General features: G+C 37.1%; 1 protein-coding gene across 3 annotated transcripts in view; it reads left to right on the top strand.

Annotated features, from left to right (window-relative positions):
* Nucleotides 1-18,960, top strand: part of ZFAND4 (zinc finger AN1-type containing 4) — a 167,152-nt gene that overhangs the window by 126,797 nt on the left and 21,395 nt on the right. For all 3 annotated transcript variants that reach the window (XM_045842053.1, XM_045842052.1, XM_045842054.1), the window contains 2 exons: nucleotides 15,805-16,980; nucleotides 18,006-18,060. In XM_045842053.1, the coding sequence (XP_045698009.1) occupies nucleotides 15,805-16,980; nucleotides 18,006-18,060 (1,231 nt within the window). The remainder of the gene's footprint in view (nucleotides 1-15,804; nucleotides 16,981-18,005; nucleotides 18,061-18,960) is intronic.

Below are 18,960 nucleotides of genomic sequence, written 5' to 3'. Positions count from 1 at the left end.
AGGTTTATAAGTCTCCCTTCAGTTTTTTTAATTCTTATTTTTTCAGTCTGTTCCAGTTGGATGTTCATTTTCCCCTTTTGTTCCAAATCATTACTTTGAGTCCTGGTTTCCTTCCTGGCACTGTTGGTTCCTGAATATTTTGCTTCATTTTATTTTTGGTACCCTTCATTTGTTTTTTCATTTTTTGAGCTCAGTCAGTTCTATGAGCATTTTGATTACCAGGGCTTTAAATTCTCCATCAGATAGGTTGGCTATCTTCTCATCACTTAGCTCTTTTTATGAAGTTTGCTCTGTTCTTTCATTTGGGCCACATTTCTTTATCTTGTTGCACTTGTTAAGTTGTAGGGGGGCAGGACCCTAGGTGTTCACCATGGCAGGGCAACCCTCCTTGTCGCCCTGCTGTGCTGCCTGTGGGGAAGGAACCAGAGAGGGAACAATGCAGCTTGCCTGCTCATCTCTAGCCCACTTTTCAACAAGAACTCTTGTGTGAGGCTGGGAGTTTCTCCCACTGCAGCAACCACCTAGTCCACAGTCAATTCCAAGTCTGTTTCGCCTTCAGCCAGCCCCACTCACACAGTCTCCTGCCTTGCAGCAGGTTCTTACCAGTCTGGTTGTTCTCATTGACTTTCTTCAATTCCTTGGCTGTTGGAGTTCCAGGCAGTTTGATTTTCTGGCACTTCTTGTTGTTTATTGATTTTAGATCCTGCTTTTGGTTGTATGAGGAAGAGAAGGGTTTCTACCTACACCTCCATCTTGGCCAGAACTCTCTATTTTACCCATAATTTTTGATTGAAAGAAGTTCATCTCTAGTAAATTCCTGAGAAAAGACTTTTAAGTACAGTAATTCCTCAGTTATTGGATATTTACAACTTTTTTTTTTTTTAGCTTGGGTACTTGCAGGATAGTTTTGCTTGATATGACTTATTTTGTTCATACTTTTTGCTTAAATTTTGTAATTAAATTTATTGAGGTGACATTGGTTAATAAAATTATGTAGGTTTCATGTATACAATTTCATAATACATCATCTGTAAACTACATTGTGTGTACCACCTAAGATAAAATCTACATCCATCACCATATATTAACCCCCTCTACCCTTTACTACTTAATGTCCCTCAAACCTTTTCCCTCTGGTAATCACCATATTGTTATCTGTGTCTATGAGTTTTTGTTTTCTTTTGTTTTTCTTATTTGATCAATTTGCTGCTTGCAGTTTTGTATCCCACATATGAGAGAAATAATATTATTCTTTACTTATTTCACTTAGTATGATATTCTCAAGATCTACCCATGTTGTTACAAATGGCAGTATTTCATCTTCTTTTAATGCTCAGTAGTATTTCATTGTATATCACATGTCCTTTAACTATTTTTCAAAAGACAGTTTGGTTATTTCCATGTCTTGGTCACCATGAATATGTTGCAACGACCTTAGGGGTGCATATACCTTTATGAATAAATGCTTTCAAGTTATTCAAAAAAAGCTTGCTGAATTGTATGGTAACTTTATTAATTTTTTGAGGAGCCTCCATACTATTTTCCATAGTGGCTGTACCAGTTTACATTCCACCACAAGTGAATGGGAGTTCCTTTTTCTCCACAACTTCTTGAACACATGTTACTTGTCTTGTTGATAATAGCCATTCTAGGTATTTCATTGTAGTTTGATTTATATTTCCCTAATAGCTAGTGAAGTTGATCATTTGTATATCTGTTTACATTCATATGACTTCTTAGGAGAAATGTCTGTTCACATCCTCTGCCCATTTTTTAAATGGATTGTTTCTTTGGGGTGAGTTGTATGGGTTCTTTATATTGTACTGTTTGGATATGAACCCCTTGTCAGAGCTGCAGTTTGCAAATAAATTCTCCCATTAGGTTGTTTGCCTTTTGCTTTGTTGGTTTCTTTTGCTGTGTAGAAGCTTTTTTAAGTTTGATGTAGTCCCATTTATTTATTTTTGCTTTTACTTCCCTTGCTTTGGAGTCAAATTCATAAAATTCCCTCTGAGGCCAAGGTCTAAAAGTTTAGGTCCATGCATTCAATATCCTGTCTTATGCCTGTTACTTGAGCATCCTTATAAGCAGTATTTTGAACTCTGCATCTGATAGATTGCTTATCTCCATTCCATTTAGCTCTTTTTCTGGAGTTTTGATCTGTTCTTTGATTTGGGTCATGTTTCTTTGTCTCCTCACTTTGGCAGCATCCCTGTGTTTGTTTCTATATATTTGGTAGAGCTGATTTGACTCTGTGTTTTGGTAGTGTGGCCTAATGCAGTAGGTGTCCTGTAAAGGTCTAGTGGCTCAGTTGCCCCTGTCACCCAACTTGGCTACTCAAAGTGTACCCTTTGTGTAGGCTGAGCACACCTTCCTCTTGTAGTTGAGCCTTAGTTGATCAATGGGAGGGATTTAGCTAGGCCAGTTAGCTGCAAGGGTTGGCTGTGATCATTTACCACCAACCTCCACCCTCTGTGGAAGATCAGCTGTACAGGGGCATAATGGTGGTACTCTAACATGGTCTGTAGCTGTCCACTGGGTGTGCTGGCCCCTGGGGTTTCTCAGGTGGTGCAGGCCAAGGTCAGCTCCCACCTGTATTTTTCCCAGTGTCCCCTTGTCCCCTGAGTTATAAAGCAATTGAAATGGAGTGTCACAGGTTTGATTCCCAGTCAGGTTACATGCCTGGGTTGCAGGCCATAACGCCCAGCAACCGCACATTGATGTTTCTCTCTCTCTCTCCCCGCCCCCTTCCCTGTCTAAAAAATAAATAAATAAATCTAAAAAAAAAAAAAAAAAGAAATGGCTGCTACTTGTGCTGGGCTTGGAGATTTCCAGATGAAGCCAAAATGTGGATCTAGGCTGCTAGTTCCTGGCCTGGAGCTGGCTAAGGCCAGCTGTTGCTTATTTGAGAGGATTTAGGAAGTTGTGAAGAAAGAGCCAAGACCATTCATATGGAAAAGCAGCTTGGGTGGGCTCGTAAATTGGGTGGATTGGAGTCTCTAGGGATCTCCATGGCAGGTCAAATGTTGTTTGCCACATTGATGAAATTTTAGATACAGCATTAATCTGCTGGCTCAGTCTGGATGGATGTGGTTTCTTTAATTATATAGTTGTCAAACGTCCATTCAACTCAATTTCTATGGGTTCTGAGCAATAGTTGTTCTTTATTTTAGTTGTAATTTTGTAGTAGTTGTGTGACATGGTGAGCCATGTCTACCTGTGTCACCATCTTGACAGAAAGTCCATTATATCACGTTCGATATGCAAATATTGCACCAACCTTACATCCTTGGAAGAAATCACACTTGATCATGGTGTATGATCTTCTAAATGTATTGCTGGATCCAATCTGCTAATACTTTGTTGAAGATTTTAATATCTATGTTCATCAGGGATATCGGCCTATAATTTTCTTTCTTTGTAGTATATTTATCTGGTTTTGGACTTAGGATAATGCTGGCCTCCTAAAAAGAGCTTGGAAGTTTTCCCTCCTCTTGAATTTTTTTGGCTTAGTTTGAGAAGGACAGGTATTAATTCTTCTTTGAATGTTTGGTAAAATTCTGTGAAGCCATCTGTTCCAGGGCTTTGTTTGCTGGGAGTTTTTTGATTACTGCTTCAATTTCATTACTTGCAAACAGTGTATTTCAGGGTTTTTTTTTTAATTTAACCTTTATTTTGTTTTTGTTTTTATTACCATTTAGTCCCCTTATACCCTTCTGCCCCCAGCAATCACCACACTATTGTCTATGTCCATGAGTCCTTTTGCCTCAGGTTTTTAAATTCTTCCTGATTGGAAGATTTATGTTCCTAGGAATTTACCCATTTTGTCCAAGTTTTTCAATTGTTGACATAGTTGTCCATAGTATTTTCTTATAATTTTTTATTTCTATAGTGTCAGTTATTCTCTTTCATTTCTTTTTAAAAAGATTTTATTTATTTATTATTTTTAGACAGAGGGGAAGGGAGGGAAAAAGAGAGGGAGAGAAACATCAATGTGTGGTTGCCTCTCATCTGCCCCCTACTGGGGACCTGAACTGCAGCACAGGCATGTGCCCTGACTGGGAACTGAACTGGTGACCCTTTGGTTCTCAGGCCAGTGCTCAATTCACTGAGCAGCACCAGCCAGGGCTGCTCTTTCATTTCTGATTTTATTTATTTGGTCTTCTTTTTTCTTGATGCTTCTGGTTAAATATTCATCAATCTTTATCTTTTCAAAGAACCAGCTCTTGGTTTCATTGATCTTTTTTAGTGTTTTTTTAGTCTTTATGTCAATTATTTCCACTCTAGTTATTTTTATTACTTCCTTCTACTTACTCTGGGCATTATTTGTTGTTTTTTTCTAGTTCTTTTAGGTGTAAGGTTAAATTGTTTACATGAGATTTTTCTTGCTTCATGGGGTAGGCTTGTAATGTTATGAACTTCTCTCTCATTATTGCTTTTGCTGTGTCCCATAGGTTTTGATTTATTAGGTGTTTACTTTCATTTGTCTCAAAGTAACTTTTGATTTTTTCTTTGATCTCATTGTTTACCTATTCATTGTTTTATAACATGTCATTTGACCTCTACATGTTTGGCTGTTTTTGAGAGGTTTTTTAATTATAGTTGATTTATAGTTTCATACCATTGTTGTCTGAGAAGATGCTTGATATGATATCAGCCTTCTTGAATTTATTAAGGCTTGTTTTGTGTCCTAACATGTGGTCTATCTCTGAGAATGTTTCATGTGTACTGCAGAAGATGTATATTTTGCTGCTTTGGGGTGGGATGTTTTTAAACATCAATTAAAGTAATCTGATCCAGTGTGTCATAAGGTGCTATTATTTATTGATTTTTTTTGTCTGGAAAATCTGTTCTTTGATGTTGATGGGGTGTTAAAATCTTCTATTATGGCTGTATTGCTGTCCATCTTTCCCTTAATGTCCACCAAGATTTCTTTATTTCTTTAGGTACTCCTGTTATGTTGAGTTGTAGGTCCTTGTTTTTTCATCACTTTGATATTTTATGGTAATTCTTTCTGGCATGAAGTCTTTCTGTGGAGAAATTAGTTGACAGCCTTAGGGGAACTCCCTTGTAGGTAAATAAGTGTTTCTCTCTTGCTGCTTTTACAATTGTCTCTTTGTTTTTAACATTTTCTGTTTTGATTATGATGTATCTTGGTGTGGGCCTCTTTGGGTTCATCTTCACTGGGACTCTGTGCTTTCTGAACTTGTGTGAATTTTTCTTTCACTTGGTTAGGGAAGTTTTTAGACATTATTTCTTCAAACAAATTCTTTACCCCTGGTTCACCCTCTTCTTCTGGCACCCCTATGATGATACAGATGTTGCTATGCTTGACATAGTCCCAGAGGTCCCTTAGACTTTCCTCATTTTTTAAAATTCTTTTGCATGCTCTGCTTGGGTGCTTAGTGTTATCTTGTCCTTTAAATCACTGATTCAATCCTCTACTTCATCTAACCTGTGGATTCCTTCTGGAGTACTCTTCATTTCAGATACAGTATTCTTTATTTCTGGCTGGTTCTTTTTTATGGTTTCTATGTCCTTTTTAATGCTTCCTTAAATTCTCATTTGGATTATGCATGCTTCTTTTACTTCCTTGAGCATCCTTATAGCCATTGTTTTAAAAATCTGCATCTGGTTTTTTAGTTGCTTTCATTTCATTTCATTCTTGTGTCATGAGTGTTTAGATTTTGATATGATGTGGCTCTCAAAAAAATTTGGGCTCTGTACAGGTGGCTCAGTTCATTGGAGTGTCGTCCCATATACCAAAAAGTTATGGGTTAGATTTGGGTCAGGACACATACCTAAGCTGTGGGTTCCATCCTTGGTCAGGGTGCATGTGGGAGGCAACCAATCGATGTTACTCTCTCACATAAAGGTTTGTCTTTTCTTCTCTCTCTCTCTCCCTTCTTCTCTCTCTAAAATCTATATATATATCCTCAAGTGAAGATTAAAAAAATCGCCAAATATGAGCTTAAAAGTGTCGATTCAGGTTGCAGTATTGTGAATGTGGTTTTCTTTCACTTCATTTTTTTTGTAGGGGATTTTCTTTTTAAAAAATATATTTTATTCCCATGCTGTGTGCCCAGAGACTGAGTGGCTAAGTGGAACTGCACACGTGAGCTTGTCCCGTGCTGCATGCCCCAAGGCTGAGTGGCTGATTGGAGCCTGGCAGCTCAAGGAAGACCTGGGCCAGAGGAGGGGTAACTGTGAATACTGCAGCCCAGACCTGGCCTCATCCTCTCAAAAGAGGGATTAAGGAGGGAGCCAGAGGCCCATTTGAAGGGAGAAAAACAGGGCCTAGGCCTCCTCTTTTGTGCCATCTAGGAAGACCAGCAGAACTAACTGAATAGATTTAAAGTCAACTGTAGGCTTTTTTAATTTTTTTATTCCTCTGTCTCTTTTTTCTTCCCCCAAATGAGACAATAAGATGTAGAGTTACCAATGGTCCAGAGACAGATTCAAAGAGGGAGCACAAGGTTAACACCATAAATTGAGAAACTGAGACAAATGTCACTTTGCTAACCCGTAGAGCTGGCATTTTATTGTTTATGTGTAATATTATTATTTTTCATTATTTTTACCACTTTTATTTTATTAGTATTTATTTAATTTCTCTTCCTTATGTTTAGTTTTCTTTATTTCTCTGTTTAATTGCATTGTTTGACTGATTTTCCTTATTCTTTCTTTATTGTATTTTAATTTTCCTTCTTTCACTTCACTCATGTACCAATAACACACTACTCTTGATTGGGTACTTTCTGTTCTGGTTATCCAAATTATATATTTCTTTTCATATTATTATTGTTCCACTACTGTTGTAAATAATTGTTGTTCCATACAACTGTACATACTACACAGCAACCCTCCCTGAACTTAGCCCACTTCACTTTATTCCTGAGAATTTTTATTGTTGTAATATTCTCCCTCATACTATGCCTACTTTCTATCCTTTATTCTCACTATATCTCATCATCTAACCTTGGACAAGCACTCTGTTTTCTGGGTTCACTTCACAATCATCCTTCCATCTAACAAGAGTCTTAACTCTCCTTTAACTTTCATAAAAAATGGATAGTTGGGTGAAATACCATAGTTAACACTATACTTATCCAAAAAATCTCCTATCTCTTCTCTACTTGCTGGTATTTTAAATCTCATAAAATACTCTCCCACTGTCTTAATCCATTTTCCCTATCCCTGCCACTGATCACATATAAGAATAGTAGGAACTGTGAACATCAATATACCTGCTGGAGGAGAGAAACCACCAACAAAGAAACCACCAGAAGGTAAAAACCCAAATATGACAAGAGAGCCCACAGAAACAGAAAAACAACAAACATAGAGCATCCAGACAAGGATATCAAAAAGACCACACCACTGAACTCCATAGAATTCCTACCACAGAAGTTCACCCTGCAAAGACAGCTAGCAAAGTGAAACATCAGGAAGTGCAGAAACAAACAAAAAGAGTTATCTACAATGGGAAGACAAAAAAAGAACATGCGATCAAAAGCAATGGAAAACACCCCACTAAAGGAGCGAAATGAAATGGAAATAACCAAACTATCATATATAGAATTCAAAATAATGGTTATAAAGATGCCCAAGGAACTCACAGACAACTACAAGGAACTGAGTGAGAACTACACCAGCATGAAAAAAGGAAATAGAAGCTATAAATAAAAACCAGGAAGAAATGAACAATAAAATCTTAGAAATAAAAAACACACTAAAAAAATTACAAGCATGCTGGATGAAGCAGGGGATTGAATCAGCAAGCTAGAAGACAAGGTAGAAAAAAAACCAGAGGGAAATAGAAAGGGAAAAGAAGCTCAAACAGAACAAACAGGTTGTACAGGTGTAAGACAACATGAAATGTAATAATATCTGCACAATAGGGATACCAGAAAAAGAAGACAAGCAAGGGATAGAAAACCTGTTTGAAAAAATAATGATGGGAAACTTCTCTAATTTGATGAGAGAAAAAGTCACACAAATCCAGGAAACACAGAGCATCCCAATCAAGAGGAACCCGAAGAGGCCCTCTTCAAGACACATCAGAATTTAAATGGGAAAATTTCAAGACAGAGAGAATCTTAAAGGCAGCAAGGGGAAAACAGGAAGTAACATACAAGAGAGTCCCAATAACACTAGTAAATATTACTAGCAAATGACTTCTCAATGGAAATGCTCCAAGTCAGAAGGGAATGGCAAGAAATATTCCAACTAATGAAAACCAGAGGCCTGCAACCAAGACTACTTTATCAAGCAAGGTTATCAATTAAAATGGAAAGCCAAATAAGGAGCTTTCCAGACAAAAGAAGTCTCAAAGAATTTGCCTCCTCCAAACCAACTCTGTAAGAGATGCTAAAGGGTTTGCTTTAAGAACAGGAAGAAAAACAGTGCCAAAAAGAGGAACACAGGTACAAAAAATGGCAATGAATAAGTACCTATCAATAATAACCATAAATGTAAATAGATTAAACGCTCCAATCAAAAGACATAGAATAAATGAATGAATAAGAAATCATGACTGACACAGATGCTGTTTACAAGAGACCCACCTCAGAACAAAAGACCTACAGAGACTGAAAGTAAAGGGCTGGAAACAAATAAGCCAGGCAAATGGACAGGGGGAAAAAAACCTGGTGTAGCAATACTTATATGTAGGGTGCAAGTATAGTTACAATGTTTACATGTTCCTGATGACAAAAATAGACTTCAGACAAAAGAGACTTCAAAAAAAGAGCCATAATAAGAGACCCAGAAGGTCACTTCATAATACTCAAGGGAAGAATCCATCAGGAACATATAAACATTGTAAATATATATGCACCCAACATAGCAGCATCCAAATACATACAGAAAATCTTGGAGGGCCTCAAGAAAGATATAGACAGCAACATAATTATAGTGGGGAATTTCAACACCACACTGTCAAAAATGGATATATCTTCCAAACAAAATATCAACAAAGATATTGCAGCATTGAACAATGTTCTAGATCAAATGGACTTAACTGATATATATATATATATATATATATATATATACAGCCTTCCATCCCAAAGAAGCAAAAGACACATTTTTTTCAAATGCACATGGGACAGTTTCAAAGAAAGACCACACGATAGGACAAAAAGCAAGCCTCAACAAACTGAAGAACAATGAAATCACATCAAACATTTTCTCTGACAATGAGGGACTAAAAGTAGAAACCAACATCAAGGTAAAAACTCAAAAACACTCAAATTCATGGAGAATGAATAGCGTGCTACTAAGCAATGAGTGGGTCAAGAATGGGATCAAGAATGAAATAAAAAAGTTCCAGAAACAAATGAAAATGAACTCACAACAACCCAGAACTTAAACACAGTGAAGGCAGTCCTGAGAAGGAAGATCATAAGCAACACAGGCCTACCTAAAAAAGATAGAAACATTTCAAACAACCAACCTAACCCTACACCTACAAGAACTCAAAAAACAACAACAAAGACAGCCCAGAAAAAGTAGAATGAAGGAAATAACCAATATCAGAGTAGGATTAAACAGCATAGAGACTAAAAACACAATTCTAAGGATCAATGAATCCAGGAGCTGGTTCTTTGAAAAGATAAACAAAATCCACAAGCCTTTATGCAGACTCAAAATCCACAAGCCTTTATGCAGACTCATCAAGAAAAAGAGAGAGGACTTAAATAAGCACAATCACAAATGAAAGAGGAGAGATTACAACTGATACCACAGAAATACAAAGGATTGTAAGAAATTACTATGAAGAACTATATGCCAAGAAATTTGAAAATCTAGGTGAAATGGACACATTTCTAGAAAAATATAATTTTCTAAATCTCATTGAGGAAACAGCCTGAACAGACCTATAAGAGCTTACACAATTGAAGCAATAATCAAAAAACTTCCAACACACAGAAGCCCTGGACTGGACACTTTCACAGGACAATTCTGCAAAGCATTTAAGGAAGAGTTAACCCTTATCCTTGACACACTATTCAAAAAAAATCCAAGAAGGTGGAAGACTTCCAAACTCTTTCTATAAAGCCAGCATCATCCTAATCCTAAACCAGATAGAGACACAACAAAAAAAGAAAACTTCAGGCCAATATTGCTGACAAACATAAATGCTAAAATCCTCAACAAAATATTGGCAAACTACATCCAGCAATACATTAGAGATTTCATATACCATGACCAAGTGGGATTCATCCCAGGGATGCAAGGATGGTACAATATTCCCAAAACAATAAATGTAATACATCATGTAAACAAAATAAAAGACAAAATGATCATATCAATAGATGCAGAAAAAGCATTTGATAAGGTACAGCACCCACTTATGATAAAAACACTCAGCAAAGTGGGAGTAGAGACAGCATACCTCAACATAAGAAAGGCCCCTGTATGAGAGATGTACATCCATCAGCATACTCAATGGGCAAAATCTAAAATCTTTCCCACTAACATCAGGAACAAGACAAGGTTGTCCACTTTCACCACTTCTATTCAACAAAGTATTGTAAGTCCTAGCCACAGCAATCAGACAAGGAGAGGAATAAAAGGCATGCAGATTGGAAAGGAGGAAACAAAACTCATTGTTTACAGATGACATGATAGCGTACATAGAAGATCCTATACATTCCGCCAAAAAACTGCTTGACCTAATAAATAAATTTGGCAAAACATCAGGATACAAAGTCAATATCCAGAAACCAAAGGCATTTTTGTATGCTAACAATGAAATATCAGAAACAGAAATAAAGAACAAAATCCCATTTGATAAAGCAACAAGAAAATTAAAATACCTAGGAATAAACCTAACCAAGCAAGTAAAAGACCTGTATTCAGCAAACTACACAACATTGAAGAAAGAACTAGGAAAGACACAAACAAATGGAAACACATACTGTGTTCATAAATTGAAAGAATTAACAAAATTGGAAGAATTAACAAGATCATCAAAATGTCCATACTACCCAAAGCAATTTATAGATTCAATGGATTCCCTATTAAAGTACCAAAGACATATTTCATAGATATAGAACAAATACTTCAATAATTTATGTGGAACCATAAACAACCCCAAATAGCTGCAGCAATTTTGAGAAAAAAAAAAAAAGAACAAAGTAGGAGAGATCACAATGCCTGATATCAAACTGTAATACGAGGCCACTATAATCAAAACAGCCTGGTACAAGCATAAGAACAGACACATATAGACCAAGGAACATAGCAGAGAGCCCAGGAATAAACCCAAGTCTCTACAGTCAATCAATATTTGAAAAAGGGTGCAGCAACATAAAATGGAGCAAAAATAGCATCTTCAACAAACGGTGTTGGGAGAGGCTATTTTGCAGTTACGTGCAAAAAAAAAAAAAAAACAAAAAACAAAAAAAACTTGACCACCAACTTACACCATAGTCAAAAATAAATTCAAGGTGGATAAAATACTTGCATATAAGTTGTGACAGCATAAAAGTCCTTCAGCAGAACATAGGAAGGAAAAATCTCAGATAATCCACAGAGCCATTTTTCTCTGATATGTCCCCTAGAGCAAGGGACATAAATATAAGAATAAACAAATGGGATCTCATCAAAATAAAAAGCTTCTGTACAGCTTCTGTACAGCTGCTGGAAGCCACCTAAGTGCCCATCAGTAAATGAACAGATCAAAAAATTATGGTACATTTACACAATGGAATATTTCTTTCTAGTCCCTTCTTGCCTGTAAGGATTTTTTGAGAAATTAGCTGATAGTCTTATGGACACTCCATTGTAGGTAACAGCTCCTTTTCTCTTGCTGCTCTTAAGATCCTCTCCTTATCTTTAATCTTACATAATGTAATTATGATGTGCTTTGGTGTGTGTTTCCTTGGGTCCAACTTCTCTGGGACTCTCTGGTCTTAGATTTCCTAGAAGTCTATTTCATTTGCCAGATTGGGGAAGTTCTCCTTTGTTATATTTTCAAATAAGTTTTCAAAAATTTCTTGCTCTTCCTCTTCTTCTGGCACCACTATGATTCAGATGTTGCAATGTTTAAAGTTATCCCAAAACACATTTGCCAGTGATACCTCAGATAAGGGTCTGATCTCCAAAATATATAAAGAAATCACACAACTCCACTCCAAGACAACAAAAACTCAATTAAAAATGGGCAAAAGCCTTGAAGAGACACTTTTCCAAGGAGGACAGACAGAGGGCCCAGAGACACATGAAAAGATGTTCAGCATCACTAGCCATCAGAGAGATGCAACTTAAAACCACTGTGAGATATCAGTTCACACCAGTCAGAATGGCCCCTCATAGACAAATCAATAGACCAGTGTTGGAGAGGAAGTGGAGAAAAGAGAGCTCTAGTGCACTGTTGGTGGGAATGCAGACTGGTGCAGCCATTATGGAAAACAGTATGGAGTTTCATCAGAAAACTAAAAATGGAACTGCTTTTTGACCTGGCAGTTCCACTGCTGGGATTATAGCCTAAGAACTCTGAAACACCAATCCATAAGAACCAATGTAACCCAATGTTCATAGCAGCACAATATGCAATAGCCAAGTGCTGGAAGCAACCAAAGTGCCCATCAATAAATGAATAGATTTAAACATTGTGGTACATTTACATGATGGAATACTAGGCAGTAGAAAGAACAAATGAGCTCCTACCCTTTGTGACAGCATGGATGGATCTGGAGAGCCTTATGCTAGGTGAAATGAGCTAGGCAGTGAAAAACAAATACCATATGATTTCACCTTTAATTGGAACCTAACCAACAAAATAAACAAGCTAGCAAAATATAACCACAGACATTGAAATTAAGAACAATCTTACAGTAACCAGAGGGGAGATGGGAGGGGATAATGGGGGGAAAGGAGGGAAGGGTTTTCAGGAACAGCTATAAAGGACACATGGATAAAACCAAGGGTGGAATGGAAGTAGGGGAGGGAGATGAGGATGGCTGGGGTAGGGGGGATGGTGTGGGGAAAATGCAGACAACTGTACTTGAACAACAATAAAATAAAATAAAAAGAAACACTGCTAAACAACAAAAAAAATAAAGTCCCAGAAGTTCCTCAGGCTCTCCTCATTATTTTGAATTCTTTTTTCTTGATGCTATTCTGGTTGAATGTTTATTTCTTCCTCCACCAAATCGTTGATTTGAGTTCCGGTTTCCTTCCTGTCACTGTTGGTTCCCTGTGCATTTCCCTTTATTTCAGTTTGCATAGGCTTCACTTTTTCTTCTATTTTGTGACCATACTCAACCAGTTTTGTGAGCATCCTTATTACCAGGGTTTTGAACTGTGCATCTGATAGGTTGTCTATCTCTTCATAGCTTAGTTGTAGTTTTTCTGGAGCTTTGATCTGTTCTTTCATTTGGGCCATATTTTTTTTTTATCTTGGCACACCTGTTAGTAATAAGGGGAAGAGCCTTAGGTATTTGCCGGGGGGTGGGGGGGACTCACTTCACTGGTTTGTGGTTCTGTATACAGGTGAAGGGTCTTAAAGGGAACAATGCCGCTTGCTTATCTCTCTGCCAGCTTTTAGTCAACTTCCTGTGCTACCCAAAAGCAAATCGGGCCCTCTGGTGCTGATTCTCAGGTGGGTGGGCTTATGTATGTTCTTGGACCCTGTGGGTCTCTTCAACAAACTCTCCTGTGTGGCTGGAATTTTCTCCTGCCATCTGAATCCCCAAAGGTTTTTTCAGTCAGAGATTTTGAGGCTTTATTTCTCCATGCTGGAACCCTGGATTTTGCCACCTGTCTTGCTCCACAGTGGTTCCTTCTGGTTATCTGCATGCAGATGAGGGACTACCTCCTCAGCCAGCCACCACCTTGCCTACCCTGATCCTCTAGCCTGCTGTGAGTCCTCTCCACCCCAGCTGCCATCTCTGCCCCTCCTAGCAGTCTGGATGAATGTTTCTTCTTTAACTCCTTGGTTTTCAGACTTTCATGTAGTTCAATTTTCTGGCAGTTCTGGTTACTTTTTGTTTTTACATTTGTTGTTGAACTTTTGGTTGTGTAAGGAGACAAAATATACCTATGCCTCCATCTTGGCTGGAAGAAAAACTACTATCAAGTTCTTAATGGGTGCCTTTTCTTTCCTACTTACCCCTTCTTCCTACAGTAGTTATGCCTTCTTGAAGCTGCTCTGAGGTCTTGAACAGTTTTAAGTCACTTGTTTTTTTTATACCCTAGTAGCTTGTGTTTTAATGTCCTAGATCTTAAACCTGCTGCTTTCAGTATTTTTTATAATCAAGTGGGATTTTCTCTTACTGGATTTATTTTATATTTGTTCCATCAGCCCTAGGTTATCCACATTTCTCCCTTCCCTTTCCATTTCCTTTCTCACCTTCCTTCCCTTCTTCCCCTCTTCCTTCCTTCCTGTCTTGCTCCACACTCTTGCTTGTCTCTTACCATAGGACTAGGCTTTGCAGTTAATTTTCTGGATTTGAGTATTTTCCTACTTACAGGTAATTTAAATTAATTGTACCTGTCTTTTACTTTTGATGAAGGATTATGGGTGATTTTATTAGTTTATGTTTTTTATTTATATGTGTTTTTGAGAAATCATGGAGAAATTTAGATTTAGGCAACTACCATTAATCTCTACAGCCCAGAAGTCATTACATTCATTTTTGAGGAATATTTTCACTGGGTATAGAATTACAGATATAAACACCTACTGGGCCAGCATAACTTTCCAATATTCTTATTTCTTTGGATTTTTAGCTTCACTTCTTGACTCAAATAGTATCTACTGAATTATCTAGCTTTTCTTTTATTTCTAGGTTGGAAGTATTGGTATGTCATCAGGTATTTTATCCTGTCTGGATGCTCATATTAGCTTATACCTTAAGGATAAGAGCTAAGGCTTCATCTTTAATCTTAAACTTTATCTATAACATCATGAATTTTTGCAATACTTTCATTAATATCTAAAACCTACTTTGTTAGAGACTTGTAGACACCCCAGGTTTGATAGTTTGCTAGGAAGACTCATAGGACTAGAATATAGTTGTATTCATGGCTAAGATGTATTTCAGGAAAAGGGTGTAAAGCAAAATCAGGAAAGGGAAAGGGGAAACAGGGCACATGCTTCCAAGTGTCCTTTCCTGGTGTGGTCTCATAAGATATGCTTAATTCCTTCATCAATAAATTGTGTCAGCACATGTAGAATGTTGTTTTCTAGAGAACCTCATTAGAGACTGTGCTTACGTGTTTTATTAGAGGCTGTTCATGTAGACGCCCTTTGCCTAGCATGTACTAAAATTTTAGACTCCCAGAAGGAAAGGGGGCATTCAGCATAAACTGTTTGTTAAAACAGGTTAGGCACAATGAGCCATTCTTGTTAGTGAGGATGGTGGGAACCCTCTTGAAATATACATTTCCAGAAGCCAGCCAAGGACCAACATGCAAGCAGGGCTTTTCCAGGAGAGCAGTTTAGTTCTGTTAACTCTTCTCTGCAATATCTACCTTGCCAATCACTTACTCATCTTGCTAGTAAGAGTTGTTTGGTATCTAAAATAGGTCAGCACTGTCATATCTAATATAACCAGTGAGGTTTCTTCTCAGCAAAACTCTTACAATTAATCAGCAGTGAGGGAAATAAAATTATTCTTAGAAAATTATACTTCAGGAAGATAGCAAAATTCTTCTCATTTTAAATTAAAATAATCAAAATGCCAATGTGCTATAATGAATCAATTTTCTTCCTTTATTAATTTTTATTAATGGGCAGAATAAGTGACTGAAATGACTGTGTAAAGGAATTATATATTCACTCTTTTCTTTTAGCCTAAGAAATCTGTCAAGGTACAACCTCGCCCACCTATAGCTCCTCGATCTTCTAGTAGTTCCACCGCAGCTGTTCGGCACAGATTGTTAAGAGTTCTCCCCCACATTGGGCAGTCTTGTTTACCTTCTCCTGGGAATGTATATCTACCTGAAACATCCTGCAATGCAATTTCAAGTTTGGCAACTCTGCCCCCTGCTGATAGACCCCTAACATCTATAACTAGTGATTTTTGTAAGGAAGATGATAACTGGGAGAGTAACACACTATCTCATTCCAATGGCAACATCAAACTACCATCTCAGATAACCCACGTGGAGTTCAAAAATGACAAAGAGTTTGCTGATTCTTTTCTCCATCTTGGATCATACCTGCCTAGGCGGACACAACAATTTTCAGGAAATTTGTCATCTAATAATGAGGATGACACTATTTTATTTCCAACTTCTGAAGAGTTTGTAACTGAAAAATCACTTCTACCTGAAGTGAGTTCGTTTGCTTTGTTTACAGAAGGAAATATTGATGAACAGAGCAGCGCCTTAGAAAGCCCCCGGAAGGTAAATCCTGATTTCTTACTTACTAATGGTGATAAAGGGTTGAAAGCTACAGAGCAGCACCTTAAACATGTTGCAAGAGTGTTGAGTGGTGAATCAGTAGAGACTACAGTTCTCAACAACCATGAATTAAATCCTCACAAGAATAGACTCTTGTCACCTCTTCACTGTTCTACACCAGTGTCACTCCCTAATTCTCTGTTGAAACCACAGAGACAGTCCAAATGCTTTGAGTCTGGGAATCTGCAGTCTTCTGCTTCACAAAATGTGATTCAGTCATTGGATGTTCGAAATATAACTGATTCTTATTTCTCTAGGACTACTCGCTTTCGAACTGTTAAAGTTGATTCATCTGGAAAAAGATCCAATATTATTTCTAAAGTTGAGGCTCGGGACATCAGAGAAATGGCTAGCAAGGCTTCCAAAGAGCCTGTTGGTGGTATAAATAACATAGGTTTTTTTGCTTCGCTGGCCCAGAGTGCAAGCAGAGAAGGGTTACAGAGCACAGGTGGGGTAGGTAGGCTTCGGACCTCTGGAATTGGGCTGTTCACAGACCTCCAGCATTTTCAAGAAAAATGCATTAGGAAAAGTTCTCCCCAGTTAGAATCTACAGATTTTTTTCTAGTAAGTATTTTCCTTTCTATATGTTCTAGTAGTGGTTATCCTTGTAATGATTCAACATATTTAAAATTTATTTTTTGTTTACATAAATAAGGAGGCCTAAGGTTGACTTCTTTTAATAGTCTGTCTTAAAATGTTTATCTAGCTTGTAGAGAATCTTTTTGATAGGTGAATTTTAAATAATGTTTTAGTCCTAAATTGAGAACTGTAACTTGCAAATAATTTCATTTAAACAACTTATCACAGTAGTTCCCACCCCCCTTATCTATGGGGGATACATTTCAATACCTGCAGTGAATGTCTGAAACCACAATAGTACCAAACTTTATGTATACAATGCTTTTCCCGTACATATATATTTGTAGTAAAGTTTAATTTATATGCATAAATTAGGCACAGTAAGAGATTAACAACAACAATAATAAAACAGAACAATTATAATAATATAGTCTATAAAAGTTATGTGAATGTGGTTTCTCTTCCTCTCAAACTATCTTGTACTGGACTCACCTTTCTTCATTTTGTGATAATGTGAGATGGTACAATTGTCTACATTGTGAAATCACTTGACAAAGGGATGATTTCTTTCCTGGGGGATGAAGTGAGATTTCATTATGCTACTCAGAATGGTGTGCAACTTAAAACCTATGAATTGTTTATTTCTGGAATTTCCCATGTAATGTTTTTGGACTGTGGTTGACTTTGGGCAACTGACACTGTGAAAAGCAATACCATGGATAAGGGGGGAATGCTGTATTCTTAAATGCCATTTTTATTAATGATTTTCCCAAATGAGAACTTTTATTTCAGCTATCAAATTATACTCTCTTAAACATAAGTAATAAGCATGATATTGCTGAATGTGAGAATCAGTTTCCAAGTTAATTTAATTAAAATTAGATTAAATAAATAATTTTAAATAAAAGCCCAACAGCATTTTTGTAATAAAGTGCAAGTATTTCACGTTTGATATTTTTTTCTGTTTTCCATTAACTCACCTCCATAGATGTTTTGTGTTTTAATTGTAGCCTGCCCATGGTATTGGAATGAGTGGAAATAATACAGCAGCAGGGAAAAGAGTAGGTAAGCTACAGATAATTTTTAAAACAATTTAAGGCTAATAATCATATCATCATACATACTGTTGAATTTCAAAGAGAAATGAGAAGAACATTCTCTGTAGTATCTGCAGAGTAAGCCCTCCCTAAACTTTGTTTCATTCACTTAAGAAAATGATTATGAAAAGTGACTGTGGGACATTTTTGAAGAATAAAACTAAAATGAAATTTAGGTCTCTATTGTCTGGGAAGGGATATGGTCTATGAAAAGACAAGATGAATGAAGAATTAACCTGTAGTTTCCAATGTTCCCACTCACTGGATACTTTAGAGCCATGCTGGGCTGCTGGGTATGTTTCGACGAAGTACCCTAGAAAGTTGTTTCTTAACATTATGATCCAATATCAAGGATGGTAGTAAGAGTTCCCTTTGATGAACTGGTTGTTTCTGGATAAAAGAAAATGACCATTTCTCGGTCAGCCCTTACCAAGGAATAGTAGCAGAACCGGCTATAACATTAGCACTTCCTTCTACCAATAACACCTTAAATGGTCAGTGTGACCAGTCCTTATTTATAAGACAGCTAATATTAGCTATCTAATAATACATCTTTTGTGTTTTAATACCCAGACTTTATAATGGGAAACTCATTACAAAGATGTATCAAAGACACTGAAATAGAGAACAGGCTGACAGTGACCAGAGGAAAGAGGGGAGGAAATTTCAGGAGAAAAGGGGAAAGGTTAACAGGAACAAGTATAAAGGACGCATAGACAAAAACAAGGGGGGTGGTAGAAGTGGGAGGGAGGTGGGGAGAGCTTGGGGGATGGGCTGGGATGGGAGTAAAAGGCAGAAAACTATATTTTAACAATTATAATAAAATAAAATAAAATAGTAAAAATAAAATGACATACCACCTTTATAG

This window comes from Phyllostomus hastatus, unplaced genomic scaffold (assembly GCF_019186645.2).
Source record: "Phyllostomus hastatus isolate PE091 unplaced genomic scaffold, TTU_PhHast_1.1 phas_contig_38, whole genome shotgun sequence".
NCBI classification, from domain to species: Eukaryota; Metazoa; Chordata; class Mammalia; order Chiroptera; family Phyllostomidae; genus Phyllostomus; species Phyllostomus hastatus.
The sequence above is the reverse complement of the archived record's forward strand: the minus strand, read 5'-3'. Positions and strand labels throughout refer to the sequence as shown.